The sequence below is a fragment of the Haliotis cracherodii genome, unplaced genomic scaffold (genome assembly GCF_022045235.1).
Source record: "Haliotis cracherodii isolate W230 unplaced genomic scaffold, xgHalCrac1.p SCAF_13, whole genome shotgun sequence".
In the NCBI taxonomy this organism is placed as follows: Eukaryota; Metazoa; Mollusca; class Gastropoda; order Lepetellida; family Haliotidae; genus Haliotis; species Haliotis cracherodii.
Window position 1 is genome coordinate 6,878,038 of NW_027266268.1, and position 22,348 is coordinate 6,900,385.

The 22,348-nt window shown below is 40.0% G+C and overlaps 1 protein-coding gene across 1 annotated transcript in view; it reads left to right on the forward strand.

Moving 5' to 3' along the window:
- Positions 1–12,349, forward strand: part of LOC139459556 (protein crumbs-like) — a 102,860-nt gene extending 90,511 nt beyond the window's left edge. The window contains exons 30-37 of the mRNA XM_071241102.1: positions 163–325; positions 658–811; positions 1,258–1,484; positions 3,157–3,378; positions 4,573–4,770; positions 6,131–8,065; positions 8,877–9,404; positions 10,579–12,349. Of these exons, the coding sequence (XP_071097203.1) occupies positions 163–325; positions 658–811; positions 1,258–1,484; positions 3,157–3,378; positions 4,573–4,770; positions 6,131–8,065; positions 8,877–9,404; positions 10,579–10,832 (3,681 nt within the window). The 3' untranslated portion in view covers positions 10,833–12,349. The remainder of the gene's footprint in view (positions 1–162; positions 326–657; positions 812–1,257; positions 1,485–3,156; positions 3,379–4,572; positions 4,771–6,130; positions 8,066–8,876; positions 9,405–10,578) is intronic.
- The last annotated feature ends 9,999 nt before the right edge of the window (positions 12,350–22,348 follow it).

Below are 22,348 nucleotides of genomic sequence, written 5' to 3' on the forward strand. Positions count from 1 at the left end.
TAAATGTTACTCCAAAATGTTGAGTGTATGCTTTAGGTGACCAATGTTGTCCTGAAATCTTGAGTGTTTGCTGTAGGTGACTAATGCAGGCCCTTACTAAGGAGTCTTAGGTGCTATATGAGACTAATATTGCCCTACATGTCAGTTGTTTGTGTGCTGTAGGTGACTAATGATGCCCTGGCCATGATGATTGACCGTGGGCAGATCCGGCTGCACATTGTGTCTGGGAACACAGACACTGTCAGCCGAGTGGGCCAGAATGTGAACAATGGAGACTGGTACAAGGTCAGCCTTGTCCTCACTGGTGGGAGATACAGAATTCAAGGTAAGTGGCTCTCCAGAAATGGTTACCACTGTTAATGCTGACATTTACATTACTATTATTTTGTCAGGAACCTGTTGAACACATTATCTTGTTTTGATGGCAGCTGCCCTGTATAAAAGCTTTATTTGAATGACAATTAACTGCAATAAAGCTTCAACAATCTGTAATTTTTCATTTAATCAAATAAAGAATTTACATATTTGAAATGAAATTATTTATTTACCATCTGTAACTACACAATCTGCAAGTACACTCACTCACGCACAATCGGCAACTACACTCTCTTATCATCTGTGTCTATTGCACTGATATTCCTCTTGGTCCTCCGTCAGTGTCGACGCCAGACACAGGTGTGTTTGGGTCAGGTAGCGGCACGGTCAGCAGCTACATCCTTGTCACCATGCCGCTGTTCATCGGGAAGCTGCATGACCACCCCGCCATCGACAAGTGGAGACTTAGACCCAGCAAACTACCCACCTTCGAGGGGTACGTGACAGTAGATCTAAACAATTAGTGTAATTGGGGTCAATTATAACCTGCTCAGGAAAATACTATGTGGAAAATAGTATTTAATGTTAGGAAAATGATATGTTATATGAGGAAAATAATATGTAATATGAGGAAAATAATATGTAATATGAGGAAAATAATATGTAATATAGAGGAAAATAATATGTAATATGAGGAAAATAGATTGTAATATGAGGGAAATATTATTTAATGTCAGGACAGTAGATTGTAACATGAGGAAAATAGTATGTAATATGATGGAAATAGTATTTGATTTAATTTAATATTTAAGATCAGTGAAAAAATCATCTTTAAATTGTTTTTCTTCATCATATTTATCGGACCACCAACCAAATAATACTGTGTATCTGGTCATGGTGCTTGTGGGGTCATGTATGAAGAAATTCATTTTTCTTGTCCAGGTTTGAAGGCTGCCTGCGGGACCTGACAATCAACTACAACCCTATTGACCTCAAGTCCAATGTTGCTTCCATATTTGGCAACGATCCTCCTCCCCCCACCCCTGGATGTAGGCGGGAGGAAACGTGTAGCCCCTCCCCCTGCCAGAATGAGGGCATGTGTGTTTCAGGGTGGGAGGGGCACACCTGTCAGTGTCCGGCCAACTACCACGGACAGAATTGTACAGATGGTAGGTACAGCATGCTATGCCTGGTGACTACTTCAGCAAAATCAAAGTACCGTATTCGACGCAATAAGCGCCCATGGCGCTCTCAAAATTAGAAATAGGGGGCTCTTATAAGAATATTATTTTGGTAACAAAAAGTTCAAAGATTGTAAATTTCGTGGTTTATGCTGACAGCCTGAAATGTTTATACGACAGATATATTTTTCCAGAATTTAATTGCCCATAATTAAGGCTGCATATAACACACGAGTGCGTAATATACACTAATAAACAAGTCATGTGTACATTGATCAATCAGAAGGGGTGCTAATTGGGATTGTTCACCAACCACTATATTAGCAAATATCGCTGTGGGTGCCTATTAGAGCGGGGCGCTTAATACGTCGAACACGGTATGCTCAACGTCACTATTGAGGGGTCATGCAGATAATAAGGGATAAAAGTATTAAAAAATGGTGCATTTTCAGCTTATAAGAGTGCAGTTCAGTTGCATCTGCAATAAGCAGGGATGAGAATCTGCAGATCCGCAAATTGTAGTGACCACAAATTTGTTAAAATCTGATGGCTTCCCCCATAAACAGCTGCAAATTATGGACCACGCTCCATTGCAAAGATGTTGCAGCTGAAAAGGAAAATATCCATTCTCATCCCTCAATAGACCATTTTATACCCATGCTGACTGTTACTTCTCATGTATTGCACGTGCATGGGCTAAACCACTGATTGTGATCACGCGTGTATTTTGGGTAGCTTTTTCCATAACCCTCAATCTTGCACTTTTCGCTGTTTTTAATAGTCATCCATTTTTCAAGTTTCAAAAAGCATCCAATCTGTGTGACATTGGCATTTACTACATGTTCTTCAACTGTTAATCACATTATCAACCTACTCAGACCTATTGACACTTGTTGGCATATGTTCATGTATGTCACCCTGTATACCCAGGTGACACTTCATTAATGGTTCTGAGTATTATTACTGTGGTCGGTATGCTGTTATTTCTAAGAAGCCAGAATTCCAATACTTGTGGTCAAGTTGATAATGGTCAAGATGAACACTACTGTTTTTCAAGGGTAAGTGAGTAGGATTTTGTGCCACGTATAGCATTATTCAAGCCTGATCATGGTGGGGCTTTCAAGAATGAACTTCACACATTGCAACCAAGTAGGGAATCGAACCTGGGTTTTCCATGTGACAGGGTAATACTTTAATCACTTGGCTACTCAACTGCCAGATATGGCTCAACTTTAGGATATGAGGTGAGGTAAGGTGAAATAGGGTTTAATGTCGCATTCAAGATTATTGCATTTATATAGCAACATGCATGCAAGTGTGTGTCCGTGTGTGTGTCTATTTGTACTAGTCTTGACTAATGTCAGTTTTATAGTGCTAACCCACTGAGATACCCTGCTGCAGTTTAACATGGGTATCCCACTCAGACACAGTATACTGGCTCCGAGCTGACCAGTCCTTGTTTAATCACTTTTATGCTTAGTGCCACAGAAGGTTACAAGAATTACCATTTTTTAACATTTATTCAATATAGTGCATCAAGTGAAATTACATTCTACAGACTGATTGGATACCAAGTTCTGTCACCATGACGATATGGTCTGTATAGAATAAGACTGTTTGAAGACGAGACAGTACTATGACTATGATCTCTCTGCTCCAGTATCCTCGTCGACCTTCAACGGTAACGCCAGCTACATCCACGTCACCATCAACAGGTCCATGTTTCCATTTGGAGATACAGGCAGCTTCGATTTCAAGACCAGACAGGCTACGGCCACGCTCGTCTACCATGAGCTTTTTTACAGCAATGGGTTGCTTAGCAACCTCATAGAGTACCGCACTTACAAGGAGAAACTCCAGATTAGCATCACAGGAACAGGGAGTGAGTTTGAAAATCTTACAACTTCATATAATTCTGAGTAAACTTCTATCCTAGATAAAATGGAAATATTCCAGTCAGCATTGCAAAGCTTATGTACAGGAACAAAATAAAATAATGAAATAAGTCAAGAGAAATTAGATTTTATTATTGTATAATGCAAGGTTTTCTGCCACATTTCTGTATAATTGTCCTGGAAGCAGTCACTTGTCACTCATATTGACTCCATGTTGGGTTGGATAATTTACTGTATTGACTTGAGTCGCTGTACCTGAAAGTGGTATTCTCCAAACCTAAGCCTCCGACTTCGTCCTCAGTCAGTGTTGTGTTTTGTCCATCAAAACAGGTATTGACCTCATGTATAGTCTGTATTTGTATTTTATAGCACTGACACTGTTATTTCATTGCACGCCTCAGTACAACTGGAAGTCAGTGTTTAAAATAGTGAGTGAGTATGGTTTTACGCCCCTTTTAGCAATATTCCAGCAATATCACGGCGGGGGACACCAGAAATGGGCTTCACACATTGTACCCATGCTGGGAATTGAACCCGGGTCTTCGGCGTGACGAGTAAACGCTTAAACCACTAGGCTACCCGACTGCCCCTGTGTTTAAAATATAAAAAGATGCCCGGCTGCCATCAGGACCCACAGACTTAGGATGCCGGAGGCCCTGACTGAACTCTTCAGGCCCCCATTTTAAAAACTGAAGCTTATTGTGATAAATATACATGTTAACTTACTGCAGGCCATAAGGACCCATACAAATTTGAAACTATGGGCCCGACACAAGATCTCCCTGCTACGGGCCTATGGGCAGGCGCTTATTTCGAACACTGCTTGTAGTTATTGGAAACATTGGGAATGTAAAGAATATTTGAGTCAAACGGTTGACATTAGACCAAAGTGCTGGTAAGGATTCTGTTGGGACCAACGAGTTACATCTTCATAAATGGTGGCACGTGGTCCTGTGTTCAGTGCACAGATCACAATTCAGGCGAAGCTAATCAATGTTGTCATGGAGAGTAGTTGGATGGGTGACTCGACCTTCTAGCGCCTCACAGCTAGCTTGGTTTGTATACTCCCCAGGGAGCTGAGAATCAAAATCAGGTGCACACTGATCCATTCACCAGGGTAATATTGTAGCCTTTTCAGTATGCTTTAGGGTGTGGATTTCAATTACATTTTCTTTTTTCAGGATTTTCAGAACCTGTGACGTTTTCCACTACTGTTGCTGATGGCATCTGGCACAGCGTGTATTGGCGAAGACAAGACAACCAGCTGAGGATTACTATGGATACAGAGACAAGGATGATACAGACCAACTTTAACCCGTACGACAACAGACTTAACACCACAATCATGCTGTACCTGGGAGCCAAGCCGTTCAGACCAGGTGAGGTACTCTGGCCTACAGGGTTAACACCAGTATCATGGTGTACCTGGGAGCCAAGCTGTTCAGACCAGGTGAGGTACTCCGGCCTACAGGGTTAACACCAGTATCATGGTGTACCTGGGAGGCAAGCTGTTCAGACCAGGTTAGGTACTCTGGCCTACAGGGTTAACACCACTACTGTAGTGTACCTGGGAGGCAAGCTGTTCAGACCAGGTGAGGTACTCTGGCCTACAGGGTTAACACCAGTATCATGGTGTACCTGGGAGGCAAGCTGTTCAGACCAGGTGAGGTACTCTGGCCTACAGGGTTAACACCAGTATCATGGTGTACCTGGGAGGCAAGCTGTTCAGACCAGGTGAGGTACTCTGGCCTACAGGGTTAACACCAGTATCATGGTGTACCTGGGAGCCAAGCCGTTCAGACCAGGTGAGGTACTCTGGCCTACAGGGTTAACACCAGTATCATGGTGTACCTGGGAGGCAAGCCGTTCAGACCAGGTGAGGTACTCTGGCCTACAGGGTTAACACCAGTATCATGGTGTACCTGGGAGGCAAGCCGTTCAGACCAGGTGAGGTACTCTGGCCTACAGGGAGCCAAGCCGTTCAGACCAGGTGAGGTACTCTGGCCTACAGGGAGCCAAGCCGTTCAGACCAGGTGAGGTAATCTGGCCTACAGGGAGCCAAGCCGTTCAGACCAGGTGAGGTACTCTGGCCTACAGGGAGCCAAGCTGTTCAGACCAGGTGAGGTTTTCTGGCCTACAGGGTTAACACCACTATCATGGTGTACCTTGGAGCCAAGCCGATCAGACCAGGTCAGGCATCGCCCGCTGGCCTACAGGGTTACATGTCATCAGGTTACATACACACTTCTCATTGTGAAGAGTTTGTGACCTTGTTCAGGTCCAAAGTACAGGTAAGCACCTGATTGGTGTTAAGATGGGTTGTGGTTAGGTACAGAGGCCTAAATGTCCGTTCAAGATCATACATTAATAAGCTTTCTCTTTCCCTTCAGCTGCATTACTATCACAACTCTCCTAAGCCAGTCTATCAGAGCAGGCTTTCATAAGCGCATTTGTATGCAAACGGGTGGAAAGTCTGGTCACGTGATAAGCTTGTGGCAGTGGTATAAAGCCAAGTCATCCTTGCACCTGAGTGTGTTCAATTAGTTAGCTTTATTAAATTGTTGACATGTTCTAAGTTGCTCCTAAACAAAGGGAGATAACTCTTACCATCTATATTGTGCACCCTAGTTCGATTAACACAATTACATTACTTACCAGAATTGATTAGTTTTTGTGCACTGCACTTAGTGTCCTCATCCCAGCCCACAGAGTATCATTATTAAAACTATTTTGTTCCAGGTGATTCCAGTTATCTGATTGGCTACTTCAAGGGCTGTTTACGTAATGTGACCTTCAACAACCAATACCTGAACTACCTACCAAGCCACGCCCCTCAGCCCGGAGTGGTGGCCAGGAACAACAGTGTACAAGTTGGTTGCCATGGTGACGACGTCTGCCACATCAGCCCCTGCTCTGCGAACTCCTACTGTAAAGATAAATGGAACGATTACTCCTGCCTGTGCATGGAAGGCTGGGAGGGAGAGAACTGTCTTCAGAGTTCAGATGATTGTCAAGGTCAGATGTGTCAGAACGGTGCCACATGCATCGATGGTCACAAACAGTTCACATGCGCATGTCCGCCTGGGTTTACAGGGCGGTTGTGTGAATCGAGTTACCACCCCTGTAACTCTAATCCCTGCTCCCCCACCAACACAGAACAGTGCCTGTCTACCACGCTCATCGACTACGAGTGCAAGTGTAAGTCGGGATGGACAGGCAAGAATTGTACCGAGAATATAGACGAGTGTCAAGGCAATCCTTGTCAGAATGAGGCTACATGCCTTGATCTTATCAACAGTTACAAATGTGAATGCCCCAATGACTACTTTGGTGACAATTGCGAGTACAAGTATGTTTGCTCGTCCGAGCGGTGTTTCAATGGAGGCCGATGTGTTTCCAGCGATGACAACACAAACTACACCTGCATGTGTGATGAGAGATACATTGGCCGCAACTGTGAGACGTTCAACTACTGCTACAGCCACCAATGTAGCCCCAACTCCACCTGCGTCCAGAGCAACACCGCTTACGCCTGTAACTGTAGTTCAGGCTTCTATGGTGCTTATTGTCAGTTCCGTGATTACTGTGAAAGCCAGCCGTGTGTGAATGGTGGCGAATGTCGTAACGACAAAGATGGATTCCGATGCCAGTGTTCGTTTTTCTACACTGGAAACCAATGTGAAACTGCTGTGAACCAGTGTAAGTTCAATCCGTGTTTTAATGGTGCTACGTGTTTCTTCAACGAAAGTTCTCCCGATCAGGAATACACATGCCTGTGTCACAATGGCCATACCGGACAGCATTGTGAGACTGACATCGATGAATGTGCGAACAACCCGTGTCAGAACGGCGGAACATGTCGACAAAGCTTGACTGACACTTCAGTGCCGTTTTACCCTGGGTTCAAGTGTGCTTGCAAATCAGGGTTTAGTGGACTTCGATGTGAAAATGACACTAACGAGTGCGACAGCCAGCCGTGTAGACATGGTGGAGTGTGTGAAGACTACATCGACGGGTATCGATGTGTCTGCTCCAAGGGCTTTCTAGGTATCAACTGTGAATATGACTATCGAGGGTGCAGCTCGTCTCCGTGCCAAAACAATGGCCGATGTGCCGAAAATGAGGACAAATCGTATAAATGTGAATGCCCATCCGGCTTCAATGGAACATACTGTGAAATAGATATAAATGAGTGTGAGTCACACGTGTGTAAAAATGGGGCGAGTTGTGTTGACCTTATTACCCGATATGAATGTCAGTGTCTTCCAGGGTATACAGGGACATTCTGTGACAATATTGCCGATTCGTGTTTCAGTCAGCCCTGTTTTAACGCAGGGAGATGCCGCTATCAGGGTTTGTGTAGCTGCTCTGACATCATCAGCCACTGCGGGTGGCACAACGAAACATGTCAGGCTCAGTCTTGTTTCAACAGACCAGGATGTACAACACACTCTGTTTCGTATCTCTGCGACTGTGAGGGGACTGGCTTCAAGGGGCCGCAGTGTACGGAGGATGAGGATGAGTGCGCTGTAGTGGGCAAGTGTCAACACGGTGGTGTGTGCGACAACACGGTTGGAGGATTCACGTGTGACTGTGCAGGAAAGGGATTCACTGGTGACAGGTGTCAGATTGACATCGATGAATGTAACGGAACCAACCCTTGCTATAATGGAGGTAAAATTTGTTGTAGAAATATACTACTGCATAATTAAAACATGACATCATTTGTTCTCTTGATTAGAAGAAATTATTGCAAAAGTTAAATTACAAATTCAGATTCTCTGATTGAAAAATGTTAATAATAAAATACAAAGGGCCCGGGCATGGCAGTTGTTTCCCTTAGACATGCCAGGATGTACTGGTCACCGACTTAGTGTTTGGTCTGTCAGCACGATGTCCATGTTCATTGTTTTCATGAAAGTAGTAAAGACGTACAACTTCGATCACTTCGTGTTTTACTCCAACATAAGCTGACTTGCAGTGATATAGCTGATATACTGTACAGTGTACAAGTCTCACTTTCAAATGATTAAACAGGGGCAGTAGTGTAGCTTAGTGGTTAGAGCATTTGCTCATCACGCTGAGGGTCGAGGGTTGGTTCCCCACATAGATAAAATGTGTGAATCCCAAAATTCTTTTGAACACCCTTGATTACATCATGAATTTGCCATAGATTCCTGTTTGGGCTGTCATCACATTATAAGCTAATTTAGATTTTTCAACAGACGTCCTCTTCACTGCCAACTTATCTTACTAGTTTTGAGGTAAATGTTATCCTCAGGCAATTGCAACTGCACATGTGCAAGGTGGGAAAACCTCACTTTTCGTGTGTGCTGATGTCAACATCAGCAATATTTCTGATGTGATGTTGCTAAAAAGCTGAGTAAAAGTTAACTCACTCACTCACTCTAATAAATAATATGGCTCATACTATTTGTTTCCTGAATTTGTTGATACATATTGACTCAGCTGTGCTCCATTCCAGGGCTCTGTGTGAACTCTGTCGGAGCATTCAGCTGTACCTGCCCTGCGGGATGGACCGGGCCAACATGTGGTCAAAACATTGATGACTGTGAAACCAAGCCGTGTCAGAACGGGGGGCAATGCATAGACCTCATGAACAACTACGTCTGCATCTGCAGTGGCACAGGTTTCCATGGTGACAGGTGCCAAAATAACACAGACGACTGTGGCGGCCATGTTTGTCAAAATGGCGGCCGGTGCATGGATGGAGTGAAAACATACACATGCAACTGTACAGGAACTGGGTACACTGGCGCCCTCTGTCAGACAAAGGAGAAACCATGCAAGAGTGGTCCATGCATGAATAACGGAACGTGCAACGATGTGGCGGAAACATTCACATGTGACTGTGCTGGCACTGGGTACAGTGGGACTATTTGCCAGGTGGATGTAGATGAATGCGTGATGGGGTCACACAGGTGTAGTGAAGGGTCTAGCTGCCTCAATGTCCGGGGGGACTACAACTGCAGCTGTGCAGCTGGGAAAGGTGGTAAGTGGGCGATAACAGGATGTATTCCCTGTCGATTGAACATAGTTATATAAACCACTTTAAAGTGGAAGTCACGTGGCACACTATGAGTTAACCTCTGAGCTCAATTGAACAGCTGTTTTCTCTCTGTTGTGGACTTGGGTTGGCTTGAGTGGACTAGGGTGGATTTTGGTTGGCTTGGGTGGACTTGGGTTGGCTTTGGTGGGCTTGAGTGGACTTGGGTTGGCTTGAGTAGACTTGGGTGGACTTGAGTGGACTTGGGTGGACTTGCGTGGACTTTCTTTGATGAGTGTTAATTTGATATGAGGGTGAGATTCTAATTATCAGTTTTTAAACAGTAATAACCAGTCTCTTTGAGTGTGAAAGATACAGTAACAAGCTTCAGTGGCAGTGATAGGTGATGTCATTTGATTGTGACATCATGGTAACTGATAACATCACAATGGTCTGCAAAACATTGAGATACAATTTCATTGTCATGATATCTCCTTGGACCTTACCCAACTTACCCAACCTCACCCAAGTGATATATCCTGAGGGAGCCAGTTTTGGTTCATAAATTCAGATATTCACTGTAACACTGTTCTTGCAATTGAAAATGGAATATTTATCTAGGTACTTATGACACTGGGGTATTTTATTGTTTGTGTGAAGAGACCGAATTAGCTACGTTAACTTTGTTAATTTTCGTCGAATTCCGGAAGTTTGCAATTTTTAGATTATACATTTCCTTACTCTATTTCGTAATTTTCACTTAACTTTCTCGTAGTTATAATTCCATGTTAAGTCAAGTCCTCTTTCTATAATAAAATAATGTCTTATTGTAAACTATCTTTGCGACATATGTCACGAGATACGGCACATGCACCAAGCCTCTAGCGAAGCAGGCAGCAGACAACAATCGCTCTCGTGCATTTACTTTTCTTCTCAATAACCAACTGCAGATCAACTTCAGTGGTGACTGATGTGACTTCGGACCGATAGTCCCAACTATCGAATGGGTCTCCTGGTTTTTTTTCCTTATTGTCTACATTGAGATGGAAATAAACATGAATTGACTTCACTCAACCTCGTGTCATAATTACCGTCCCACATTTGCATAGCAACAGGTATGTAATGATTGTGTAAAAGTTATGTGCATATTTCCTGATTTAGAATTATGTTGGTATTTCAGGTCGTTTCTGTGAGGCAGCTGTAGCCCTTCCGGTGAGCGGTGATGTTACTGGTGGTAACGAGGGAGTTGTTGCAGCGTGCGTGGTGATATTGCTGTTACTTGTGGCTGCAGCGTTGCTGTATGCGGCATGGTACACAAAACGCAGTCGCAAGATACAGGGAAGGTACAAGCCAGCCAAGGTCGAACAGAGGTCAAGTGCAGAGATTCCAATGGAGAAAATGATTGACCCCACAAATGGTGAGAGACTCATATGATTAAAGCGAGGAAAGAGACACAATTGAGGAAAATGGGGAGATCATCAAAAAAGACATGATGAGAGACTTGTATGAGACAAATGGAAAAGGGTCAGGACTTCAGTGAGACAAGGAGAAAGAATTGTATGAGACAAATGGAGAGAGAGAGTGATATGAGACACCAGAAACAAGACTTGAATTTAGACAGATAGAGATTTCTATGAGAAATGGAGAGAGACCTTTATGAGACAAATGGAGAGAGAGAGTCATATGAGACACCCGAAACAAGACTTGAATTAGACAGACAGAGAGTGATGTCTATGAGACATAGATACTTGTATGATACAAATGGAAAGGAATCATATCAGACAACAGGAGAGAGACTTAAATTCAGACAGGTGGAGAGACTATTATCAAACAATTGGAGAGAGTCACATGAGACAGCTGAGAGAGACTTCTATGAAACAAATGAGAAAGACCTCCATGTCTGAGGAGCTCCAGCTGGAACTAGGACACTGCCATGATAGAAGTGGGACGTCCAGTTGCATAGATAACTTCTAGTTACCATTGTGAGAATGTGACAAGGAAGAATATTTTACCGCTCATTCTTCCTTCTTGTTCCCTCCACAATGTGATTGCAATGACTTGTGAATCTCGCTGAATTTTCCTCACGACAGATGAGTGATGTAGTGACTAACAGAACCCTTGTTTAATGCACCAAGGACAAATGTCCTGCACAAGGAGCGACTCATGATCAGGGACCTGGCTTGCTGCTAGTGGCCTACATAGTTCCACCACTGTCTTGAATCTTCAAGCATTGAACATATCATTTGCACATTTCATTCATACAAGTTTGACCTTGACCTATACTTCACCTTGAATGCTCTAGAGGTTGTGTGATGACCTTGACCTTGAGTGTTCTGTAGATCTTGTCCAAGTGGTTATCAGGGCATGCTTAGTGACCTTGACCTTAAGTGCTCTGCAGATGTTATGCAGGATATATCTTAACATTTCTGGTTACCTTTTGCTGTCTCTTATGGAAACCAGCTTATTCCATAGTCACCCTGGGATGAAGACTAATCATTATGAAATAGGAGATAGAGATTACTAGCAGTTATCAGAAGAAGGGGCTTTGCTGTTGCTAGGCAGTGTGCTAATTGCTATTTGACAGAAAAGCTTTAAATATAATTTTAGGTTATTAGCCATTGAAGCATTTTAAACTGGCTTTTTCTTTTCTGCCAAATGCTATGTTTGACCCCAATGATAAGAAATGAATCTACCATATTCAACGCATTAAGCGCCCTGCTCCAATAAGCACATGCAGGCCAACTTCTTGATCAATCATTAAGAAATCCATATAAGCGCTCTCGTATCAGATAAACAAACTGACATGATTTACATATTTTCTTGTGTATTACACTTTTTTCACTGAAAACAGTGCAGGAGGGGATATATAACTACCACGTGACAGGTATCAAAAACGTTTTGGTTTGATCAATGTTTGAACTTAGTTTGTTCTCTACGGCTTGATCACTGAAAACACATTTAACTCTTTGTGTGTGGTTTTAATAAGTGCTTCCCTTTGCCCGGGATGCTTATTACAGAGAATAAGGTATTTAATAATTGTGAAATCTTGGTGAAGGTAGGCTCATCGGCACATGTGCAATATTGCAGTTATCACTTGCCGACTGTCTGCAACTTCCAACATGTACCAGGTACTACATTGTGATAGAATGCTAGAAACTAGTACTACATGTAGAGGTAAAATGTATCTGATCTGTATAAATTCTGTCAGTATTACACAGACTTGGGGTGGGTGATCCGGAGATTTATCACACGTTGTTTTATTGCATCATAAGTAGTGCATACACTTAACAGTATTTTCTAAACTGTTTTATTGTAGATAATATTATATACATCGCAAGTCATTATTTTTGTGCCAAATGTAAATTTTTTCATTATCTAGAATACCTAAATCCTTTATCATATAAACAAAATACTCTTCTGCATTGTCAGAATAATCTGTCTTCCGTCATACATTAATTTAGCATTCAAGACCTAAAGATTTCTTTGTATATACCATGGATTAGTGGGTCTGATTACCTTAAATTGAAAATAAAATGGTTGAAATTGATTCAGATTATCAGAATTATTGGTTATTATTTATTTTGAAATGGAAACGTTAATAATTTTTCATCCCCGAAACGAAATGTTTGATACATGTACACATTTTTCCATGTAAAGAAGTTTTATGTGATCCACTGAAGAAAAGACTCTGTAATGAGAGAAATTAACATTAAAATCAGATCTTACTGCTCGCTCTGGCTACACACAGATCTGTGGACATGCCATTATAGGTCGTGTCAGAACAACCTTCTGACTGACCAATCAGAGCATCACTTACGAGATCACGTTGTGAAAATCTGAATGTGATTCCATCAAAACCGTCTATCTCTTGCTTCAATCAGATAAATATTTGAAACAGAGACATTCAATAGCCCATACTGCCATACAATCTCGGCCATCAATTACATTCCAGAAATTTCTCTTGTTCAGTTTTCAAATTTTTAATCAAGACCCTTGTCAAAATATTTTTCGTTTCATTGTCTGGAATGGAAGTTGCCAGTTTGAAACTAGTGTCAGAAAGCTCGAGAAAGCTGCTTTCTGATTGGCTAATGGCGATTTCTTGTTTGTCATTTCATTGGTTGGTCAAAGTTTGCAAAAGGTATTCTGATGTGACCTGTAATGGGATGTCCTCGAGATCTTTGTGTAGCGGTAGCAAGCTGACGATCTGATTTTAATGAGATTGGAAAATAAACAACCAGAAGAAAATCAGTCTCATATTATCCATATGTCTCACTTGTTTATTGTTCATATACATCAGTAGATGTTCAATTGTCACATAACCATGGCAATTACATGTTTATTACCCATGGACAACCAGTTATCAATGGCATAGTCGTTTGATACGACTCATATCATAACATGTTGCCTTCCTATTTACCATGGTGAATATATCACTAATTGGTCAAGTATATCACTGATTGGTCATGTATATCTTTGATTGGTCAAGTATATCACTGATTGGTCATGTATATCACTGATTGTCAAGTATATCACTGATTTATCATGTATATCTATGATTGGTCAAGTATATTACTGATTGCTCATGTATATCACTGATTCGTCAAGTATATCACTGATTGATCAAGTATATCAATGATTGGTCAGCATGTTTGGTCAAGTATATCAATGATTGATCAAGTATATCAATGATTGGTCAGCATGTTTGGTCAAGTATATCAATGATTGATCAAGTATATCAATGATTGGTCAGCATGTTGGGCAGACAAGAATTTCATTCCACTGATCTCAGTTGAACCAGAATATTTATTTTCTTGTTTTTTTAATGTTTTTTTTTTATTGATCTTAAATAGTCTGTGTTTGTTCCCAAACAGTTTAATAGCTATATTTACAAAGTTAATTGATTGTGTACTCAATAATTCTTCATGAATTCAGCAAGTCTTGTGTTGAATAATATTAGTTTAGGGATAAACCAGTTTTGGTGAAATTTCTTTATATTTTCCACACTGATATGTTTTGAGCAGTTACTGGTCAGGTGATAGTTATTACAGAATTGAGGCATAAAGCGATACATGGGTAGTCATATGAATATCGACAGCTGTGAATGTGTGATGCATCAATACATAATGAACCTTGACAGCCCTTGACATGGAGAGTAGGGAATATCTTTGCCCAGTAACTGTTCACAGGTAATTCAGACAACCTTGGTAACCGATGACGTCACAATGATCTGCAAATCAATTTCACCCAAGCGATATCTCCTGTTTATGTTCATTAGGGCCATCAACACAGTAAGTATTCTGGTTCAACACTATGCACCATTATCTGTTACTGGTTTTCTTTTGTATGTCATACCATTATGTCATATCATTATGTCATATCATTATGTCATATCATGATATCACCCTGGCCTAAACGTTCCGTAATAATAAAATGAAACTGACAACCATTAATGACAATTGGACAATCATTTACAAAATAACATATATTTTGTGATGACATTTTAAATTATCAAGAATAGTAATGAGGTTAATTTTATATCGTGAACTGAATATTTCATCAAGTAGATTTTCACCAGTGTTAACTCAGCTCTACTTCTTTTAGTTTTCGTTGATCATGTTTTAGATTTAAGAACTTCCATATAAACAGGTTACCTAGCAACCTTTATTCCAATAGCCAAATATCCAATGATGTTTTCAAGTGTGTTCATTGTTAAGACTATCTGCTCACAACTACTGTTAACATACAATGGTATATTTTTATACAGTAAGTGTTTACAATTTTCAAATCTCTTCAGTGTTGTGTGTTGTCCAAAGTGTCATTTTTTCAAGTGCAATGGAATTTTTTATAGGTAGGTATTATGTACAAGTTGTGTGTACACATGATTTCTGCCTTTCTAAAAGGTTTGTTTTGAAGATAACATGATATGTTATCATTCCTTGTCAATGAAATTGAAGCAAAACAGTACGTTCTGTCTGTTGGCCTTGTTTCCTTGTTTATGAGCTCTATGTAAATGTAGAAGCTTTCTTGTATATGTCAATCAGGTGAAGTCAGGGAGGTTGTCTGTAAAGTTGAATTTCCTGTTTCCTGCTTACTAACCGTCAGTACTTCAGGGTTTGTGTTCAGTTCCACCATCATCCAGAACTGGGCCCCGTTCCACAAAGCGATCTTAGTGCTACGTTGATTGTAAGCCTATGATAAAGTATGGGAGTTACGACCAACTTTAGCACTTAGATCGCTTTGTGGAACCAGTTCCATGTCCCCTGGAACCTATGATGGTTGTAAAAGACGACCAAATGGATCGCGTGGTCGTCTCTCGGACTTAGTTCATAGCGTTTCCTCGTACATTGACAGCTTAGATCATTGCCAACAATAATTACTAGATTGTCGGGGCTTAGTTATCTACAGATTGTAGCCATATAGCTGGAATATAGCTGAGTGTGGCGTTAAACTTTAAACTAACAAGCGAACTAGGAATACTAGTACATATAGCCACTGTTGCAGTCACTATTTTTAACAAACGAATCAAGCCAAGGCCTGGTTCCAATGAAAGGGAAACTAGCGAGTCTTGACCAACGAGGACTGAGATTGCATTGGCAATATTTCTTGTGGCACATGTGCCCTAGTCTTGCTGTCAGCTACTGTACGCATTTGACTTTGTGAGTTGTACACGGCCTCATTTCATTACCTGACTATAATACATGTGTAGATCTGGGTTAGAATTGGTCTCAGCATCCCATGCTTGTCATAAGAGCCGCCAATGGGATCAGGTGGTCAGGCTCGCTGACTTGGTTGATGCATTTCATCGTATCCAAATGCGTTGATTGATGCTCATTGTCAATCACTGGATTGTCTGGTCCAGACTCAATTATTTACAGACTGCCATCATATAGCTGAAATATTGCTGAGTGCGGCGTTAAAAAGAAATAAATGACAAACAACCCTGACTGCAAATAGACACACGTAACAGATGTATGTATTCATGGAAATGGAGGAGCGTAGTGTATACAAACCCCTGAAGCATTGACCATGATGCTTATTGTGAGCAATAGGTTATGAGCAAGTGTATATTATAGCCACACAGTTATTGTACATTTATTATGTCAATCAGATATTCACTTATCTACTCAGTATGGTTATATTTCATTGCTTTGTTTTTTGGCAATTTGAATTCTTATTTTTGTAAAATTGGCTGGCTTTATTGAACAAAAATGGATAAATACTGTATTGAAAGGATGTTTATCTAAATGTTTATTTGCAATTATGTTAAATCTCAAATTCAACAAGCCTTAAAGATGAAATTTTTGGAAGATTTATGTTTTCTTTCAGTAAATGATATAATCAGTTTTATAGACATATTTTAATAAAAAATAATATTTAAGCTTTTTTTCACTTATTGATCTGAATAAAAAATTAATTGTATTTACTAATAATTAATATATGTTTTCAATCAATTCATGATTCATTACTTTTGCCATTCAGTCATTTGGTTTGTAATTCGCAAACTACAGTACACATTAAATGTCCATGCTTTTGTGTGCAAGGAAGGACAACTCTGTGTATAGGGAAAGACAACTCTTGACAGCCTCTCTGAGACAGCGAGAACTTTTTGTTGTTTTTAAGTGTGACAGATACCAAGACGTATCTGTTCCTTGACTTGTTTTATTGGTGTTTATATTGCTTCTAGTGTTTATGATGTTATAACAAGTTATTTTACAAGTATTTGATATAGCTCTTTCGTGCTCACTTTGTGAAACTCTTTCACAGAAAGGTCAATTTCTATGTATAACAATAAGGAATTATTTGGAAAACTAACAAATAAACACGTAATCCTTGTGTTTGGCTTTAAATTCAATAATCTGGGAAGTATTTGTGTTTGTAATACAGAATAGGAACAATATGCCATGCATAATTTTCATGTCTTGAAATATAAAATTAAATCAAATTTATGTACACAGAGTATTGATTGTCGGATCAGTAATTGATGACTGAGCTAAGTGTGCATTTGCAGGAGTGCATATTATCAGATATTCATCTAAGCGTTTTACTTAAAGCAAACCATTTTTGTAGCTTTCTGAAAGTGAATAATATCAGCAGACGTGCAACTGTGGCCTAGCAGAGTACAAAGCAAGTATTCTCTATACAACAGTTTGCCATATCAATAGAATTAAGTTTTAAAAGTGTAAGCTATATAATTCATTGCTGATTAGTAGATTAAACGGATAATGAACAGTGTTGATGAATTATCTGATGATGTGTTCATGAAGGCAGTACTGAGCTTGATGTTTAAGGCTTGAGTGTCGTACTCGGTGCACCTGACCTGATGCCATCACCAGTCAGGGACCAGTCATTTCATGTTATTATGGGGGGATGTGGGATTTAAAAAAATATATTATAGAAAATACTTGACAATACTTCAGAGAAAAAATGTATGTCTTGATTGACTGAAACATGTTCTGCCATCAACAAAAGTTACAGGCTCCGGCAGAATATTAAATTGCCGGTCCCTCAACTGGCTGTCCCTCTCAGAATTTCCCCTACTTGCAAATGATAAAATTGCACAAAACAAGTCATTTTACAGTTAAATATTCCAGTACACCTAAAAACCCTTTGCAGACTACATGGGACTCATAAATTCAAACTCTCCAGAATTCCAAATTATTAAAAAAGAAATGTGTAATTTGCTCAATGTTACATTTCATGGTCATAATTTTGATGCTAATTACCCCATTTTCAGATTAATTTCTTTTTGAATTGATTTATAATGAGAGGACAGCCATCTTGTTACTGTGGTTACCTAATATGAATATGGCAGCCATCTTGGGTGGCCCGAGTACATTTCTGTTAGTTCTTGATTGTTGGTTGCTGTTGGTGTGATGTTGTTTTAATGGTGACATGCTTTAACTGTACCAACAACAAATTACAAATAAATCATTTGGTAAACAAACTTCGAGTTGCTTGTTTTCTTACTACATGGGCGCTTTGATTCTCTTTCAGTTGGAATCTTGAGCCATTAAATAAATTGCAAAATGATTGCTTGTGGGAAGAAGGTGATGCAGTGGTAGCAGTGAAGTAATCATAGGTATTGTGTGGTCAGGTCAGTTGAGTTGAAATGGGATGAAACATCGCTTCACAATTATTGCACCTATGGTGATGTGGTTGTATGTATGTGGCTGCTTGTACTTGTCCGGACTAATGCTGGTTTTATGGTGCTAGCCCATCGAGATACCATTGCCAGAGTTTTAGTTGGTTGGTGATATTTAACGCAGCACTCAGCAATATTCCAGCTATGACGCTGGTCTGTAAATAATCGAGTCTGGACCAGACAATCCAGTGATTGGTATCATGAGCATCGATCCATGCAATTGGGATACATCAACCAAGTCAGTGAGTGCCAGGCAGGGTAACAAGTTCCATCTTTTTGTATGACAGTGCTGGGTGATTGAAAAACTGACCTTCCACTCTCCAGGCAGGCACTCTGTCCACTAAACCACAGATGCAGTCATTTGTCCTAAAGAGTGCAAGACTCAAGCCCTTAAAATCGAGGACTTTGTCTAAAGTAAGTCAAAAACTGATTAATATGCTCCTGGCTGGTACATTTAGCCATCTCAGTAGAGTAGTGTTATTATGAGAAGAAATCTGAGAGCAGTGGTTCACATCTTTGGGACTGGGGAAAGGAAAGATGCAATTGTGACTGTAATTAAAATAATTCTTTGGAATGTGCACCGATACAGCATGAATCCTAAGGCCTAGATCCATCTGCGTTCATTTAGTTCGGATCTGACATTGTTTTTGTGGGTTTGTCATTTAATGCTGTACTTAGCTACATGTATATGACATCTATCAGTAAATACTCAAGACAGGACCAGACATTCCAGTGATTGACATCATGAGCATCAATCTGTGCATTTGGGATACAATGACATTCATCAACCAAGTCCATGAGCCTCACCTCCTCTTAGTTGCTTCTTTAGACAGGCATGGGTTGCTGAAGGCTAATTCTAATCTGGATCTTCATGGGTAAATATTGTTTTTGAATGCTTATACTACATAAATACAAAGCAACACGATAGTCTGCATAAAATTTATTACATTTGAAAGAAGACCGACACAGAACTACTGTTAGTAATGTGAAATATTTAACTGATATTTACAAGGTTTATTAAAGTTATGTACATTTTCATACTGCTCCTAAACTGAATAAAATCATTCTAATCTTACACTAGCAGATGTCTTTTCTGGAAAATTAAGTAAAATGTACTAAATTGAACAGTTTGAATTATTCTTAATCTATTTGAATCCATGACCTTTCGTCAATATCTAGAACAACCTTGTCACACCTTATATGGGAAATGGAAATCATTTCATGAACAGTATGAAGCCGTCACATAGCAACTTCTAAATAATCGTGTTTTCACTGTTAGGACAGTGATTGGGCAAGATAACCAAAAGTCAGTTTTAAACTTGTAAGAGCTTGTGACTACTGGTCTGATTATCCCTTGGTTAATTATGAGCATCTCCTTGAAAGAGTGATACAACATCGATGGGTTTAAGGCTGCTTTCAGCCGTATTTCAGTTATATCATATTGTGTCAGCTTAATGTGGAAAGAAAGCCTGAAGTAATGCAGGTCTCAGACATTTACCACTTTGGTGAAACCCACGGGTACGGTGCTGACATTTCAGTCTTTAGTTCATATAGTCCAGAAAACTATCTCTTAAGAAAGAACATTGCTCTGTGACGGAAAATATGCTTTATATAAACATGAGGATTTTTTCCATATGAAATTAACCTTCAGACTAAAAAACACTACCTGTTTACATTGTGATGAAAGGAAAATCCATAAACCAAATATCAAATGTAGTGAACACATCAGATATTAACCTTACACCCAGTGTAAACATTTCACTGAAGACACTGTCACACATTAATCTTCAATATTTCTGTATTCCTTATCTTCTATGAGTTTACATGTCTTTATACAAGAAACACAATTTTGACAAAGTGAGAATTTCCATTTTCCATTGCATAAACTAACATGAAGAATGTACAGAGTTACCTAACTTGAGCAAATACACACAGAGAAGTATCAAAATGCACTCAAGTCAGATGAAAACTTAACTGTGAACAGACTGATTTTATCCCAGGGCGATGTGACCAATAGCAGTTTCCAGCTAAGCAAGATACCAATTAACAATACCCTCTCTCCCCCGGATGAATATCATCCCCCCAGTTTATAAAACAAGGATACACTTGAGCATGTTTAGGCTAAAACGTTCCCCACATTGTAAACTAAGCATCATGATACACGAGACTTGAGTGTATCGTTTCAAGCTGAATGGCAGCTGTGATAACTGCAGTACTATGATACACATGAAAAATTGGTTAGCCGTAGGCCTTGTTCTATACAAACAATTGTTTCTAGATGGCATTTTAGCATAGGGTAGGGCTTATAGTGTTTACGTTAAAACACAAATAACTCGGTTAACCTAACTGTCTGTTTGCAGCTGATATGTAAAACTCCACTTTACACCTAAAATAATTCAGTCTTGGTTCAGATTTCAACATCCTTAAAACTTGATTGGTGGGCATTTTCATTTTGATACATCAACTTGTGACGCAGAAGTAAAAATACTACTGAAAGAAGTTAAAAAACCATCAGATTCTTTTATATAACCATAAACTATGGCATGAGAGACTACAGTAATATGAATGAATCCGATGTTCTTTAACTTCTTTGAGTAGTACCGGGATATACATCTTCCCAAGGCAAGAGAGTTAACTGCCTATAAAAGTCCATTTTCCACCCTTGCTAAACTAGGCTGGTATTATGGAGTTACATTTTGGCTGGACAGACGAGTCTATGCATAGTCCAATCAAAATCTCGCACCGAAATAGAAATCTGGTTCATAAACTGTCGTGCAGATTTCAGTCGATTGAAGGATTTGCAAAGCATGTGCACCACCAACTCGGTGTCAAACAGATATTTTCCAAATCTTTTCATGTTTATTATCAAGATGCTCACATGATTTGATGCATTTCGCGATGTAAGTAACGTTTTATCACAATACAGATCTTGATTATCGATCAGATCGTCCTGACTTGGCACCACCATTTTGTGTGAAGCAAACGCAAGTGAGACAAGAGGTGGAATTTGACTGGTCCATAGGAGAGGCTTAGAAGGGACTTAACTGGTAAGTAATAGCCACTGGTGGAGCTACGATCGAGCCCGTTAATTCCAGCCTAGTTCTGCAAGGGTGGAAACTGGACTTTTAAAGTCACTTAACTCTCTTGCCTCGGGAAGATGCAGGATATAATATTTGTCACATATCTAATAGAAATGACAATTGTTTGAAAGTTTGGTAAGATGAACACTACCTACTATATTACAGTAATATTTGGGTTGTGGCATATGTATGTAAACACTGGTAGTTAGATGATTCTGATGGCAATGTTTCTGGGGTGATGTATGACTGGTCTGATCAGTGGTCCCTGCTCGCTACTCAGGGGATAGGCTTCAGTGACACAGAACCTGAGAACAGTAACACAAAGGCAGTATGTTGGTAGGAAGTATATAAATAAATGTAAAACCATTCTGTGTGAATCTGTACAAATGAAACATGGTTAGAATAAATCAACACATAACCAGCCATGAAATAAACACCAACTTAAAATGAAAAGAATATACAAGAAAGAATATTGAGAGTCAAAAATAATTTCTAATTACATTTTACGTCCTTTCTCTATATAGCACCCATAGTATCAAAATATACATTCCTCTGGAATTTAGTCAATTTCATTGAAATCAGACCTCAGTTCTCGCTACCGCTAAACAAAGATCTGAGGACATCCCATTAGTGGTCATGTCAGAACGACCTTTCATCCGACAAATCAGAACGTCGCTTACCAGATTATGAAAGTGACAGTCGGAATGTGATTTCTCATCATGCAACCT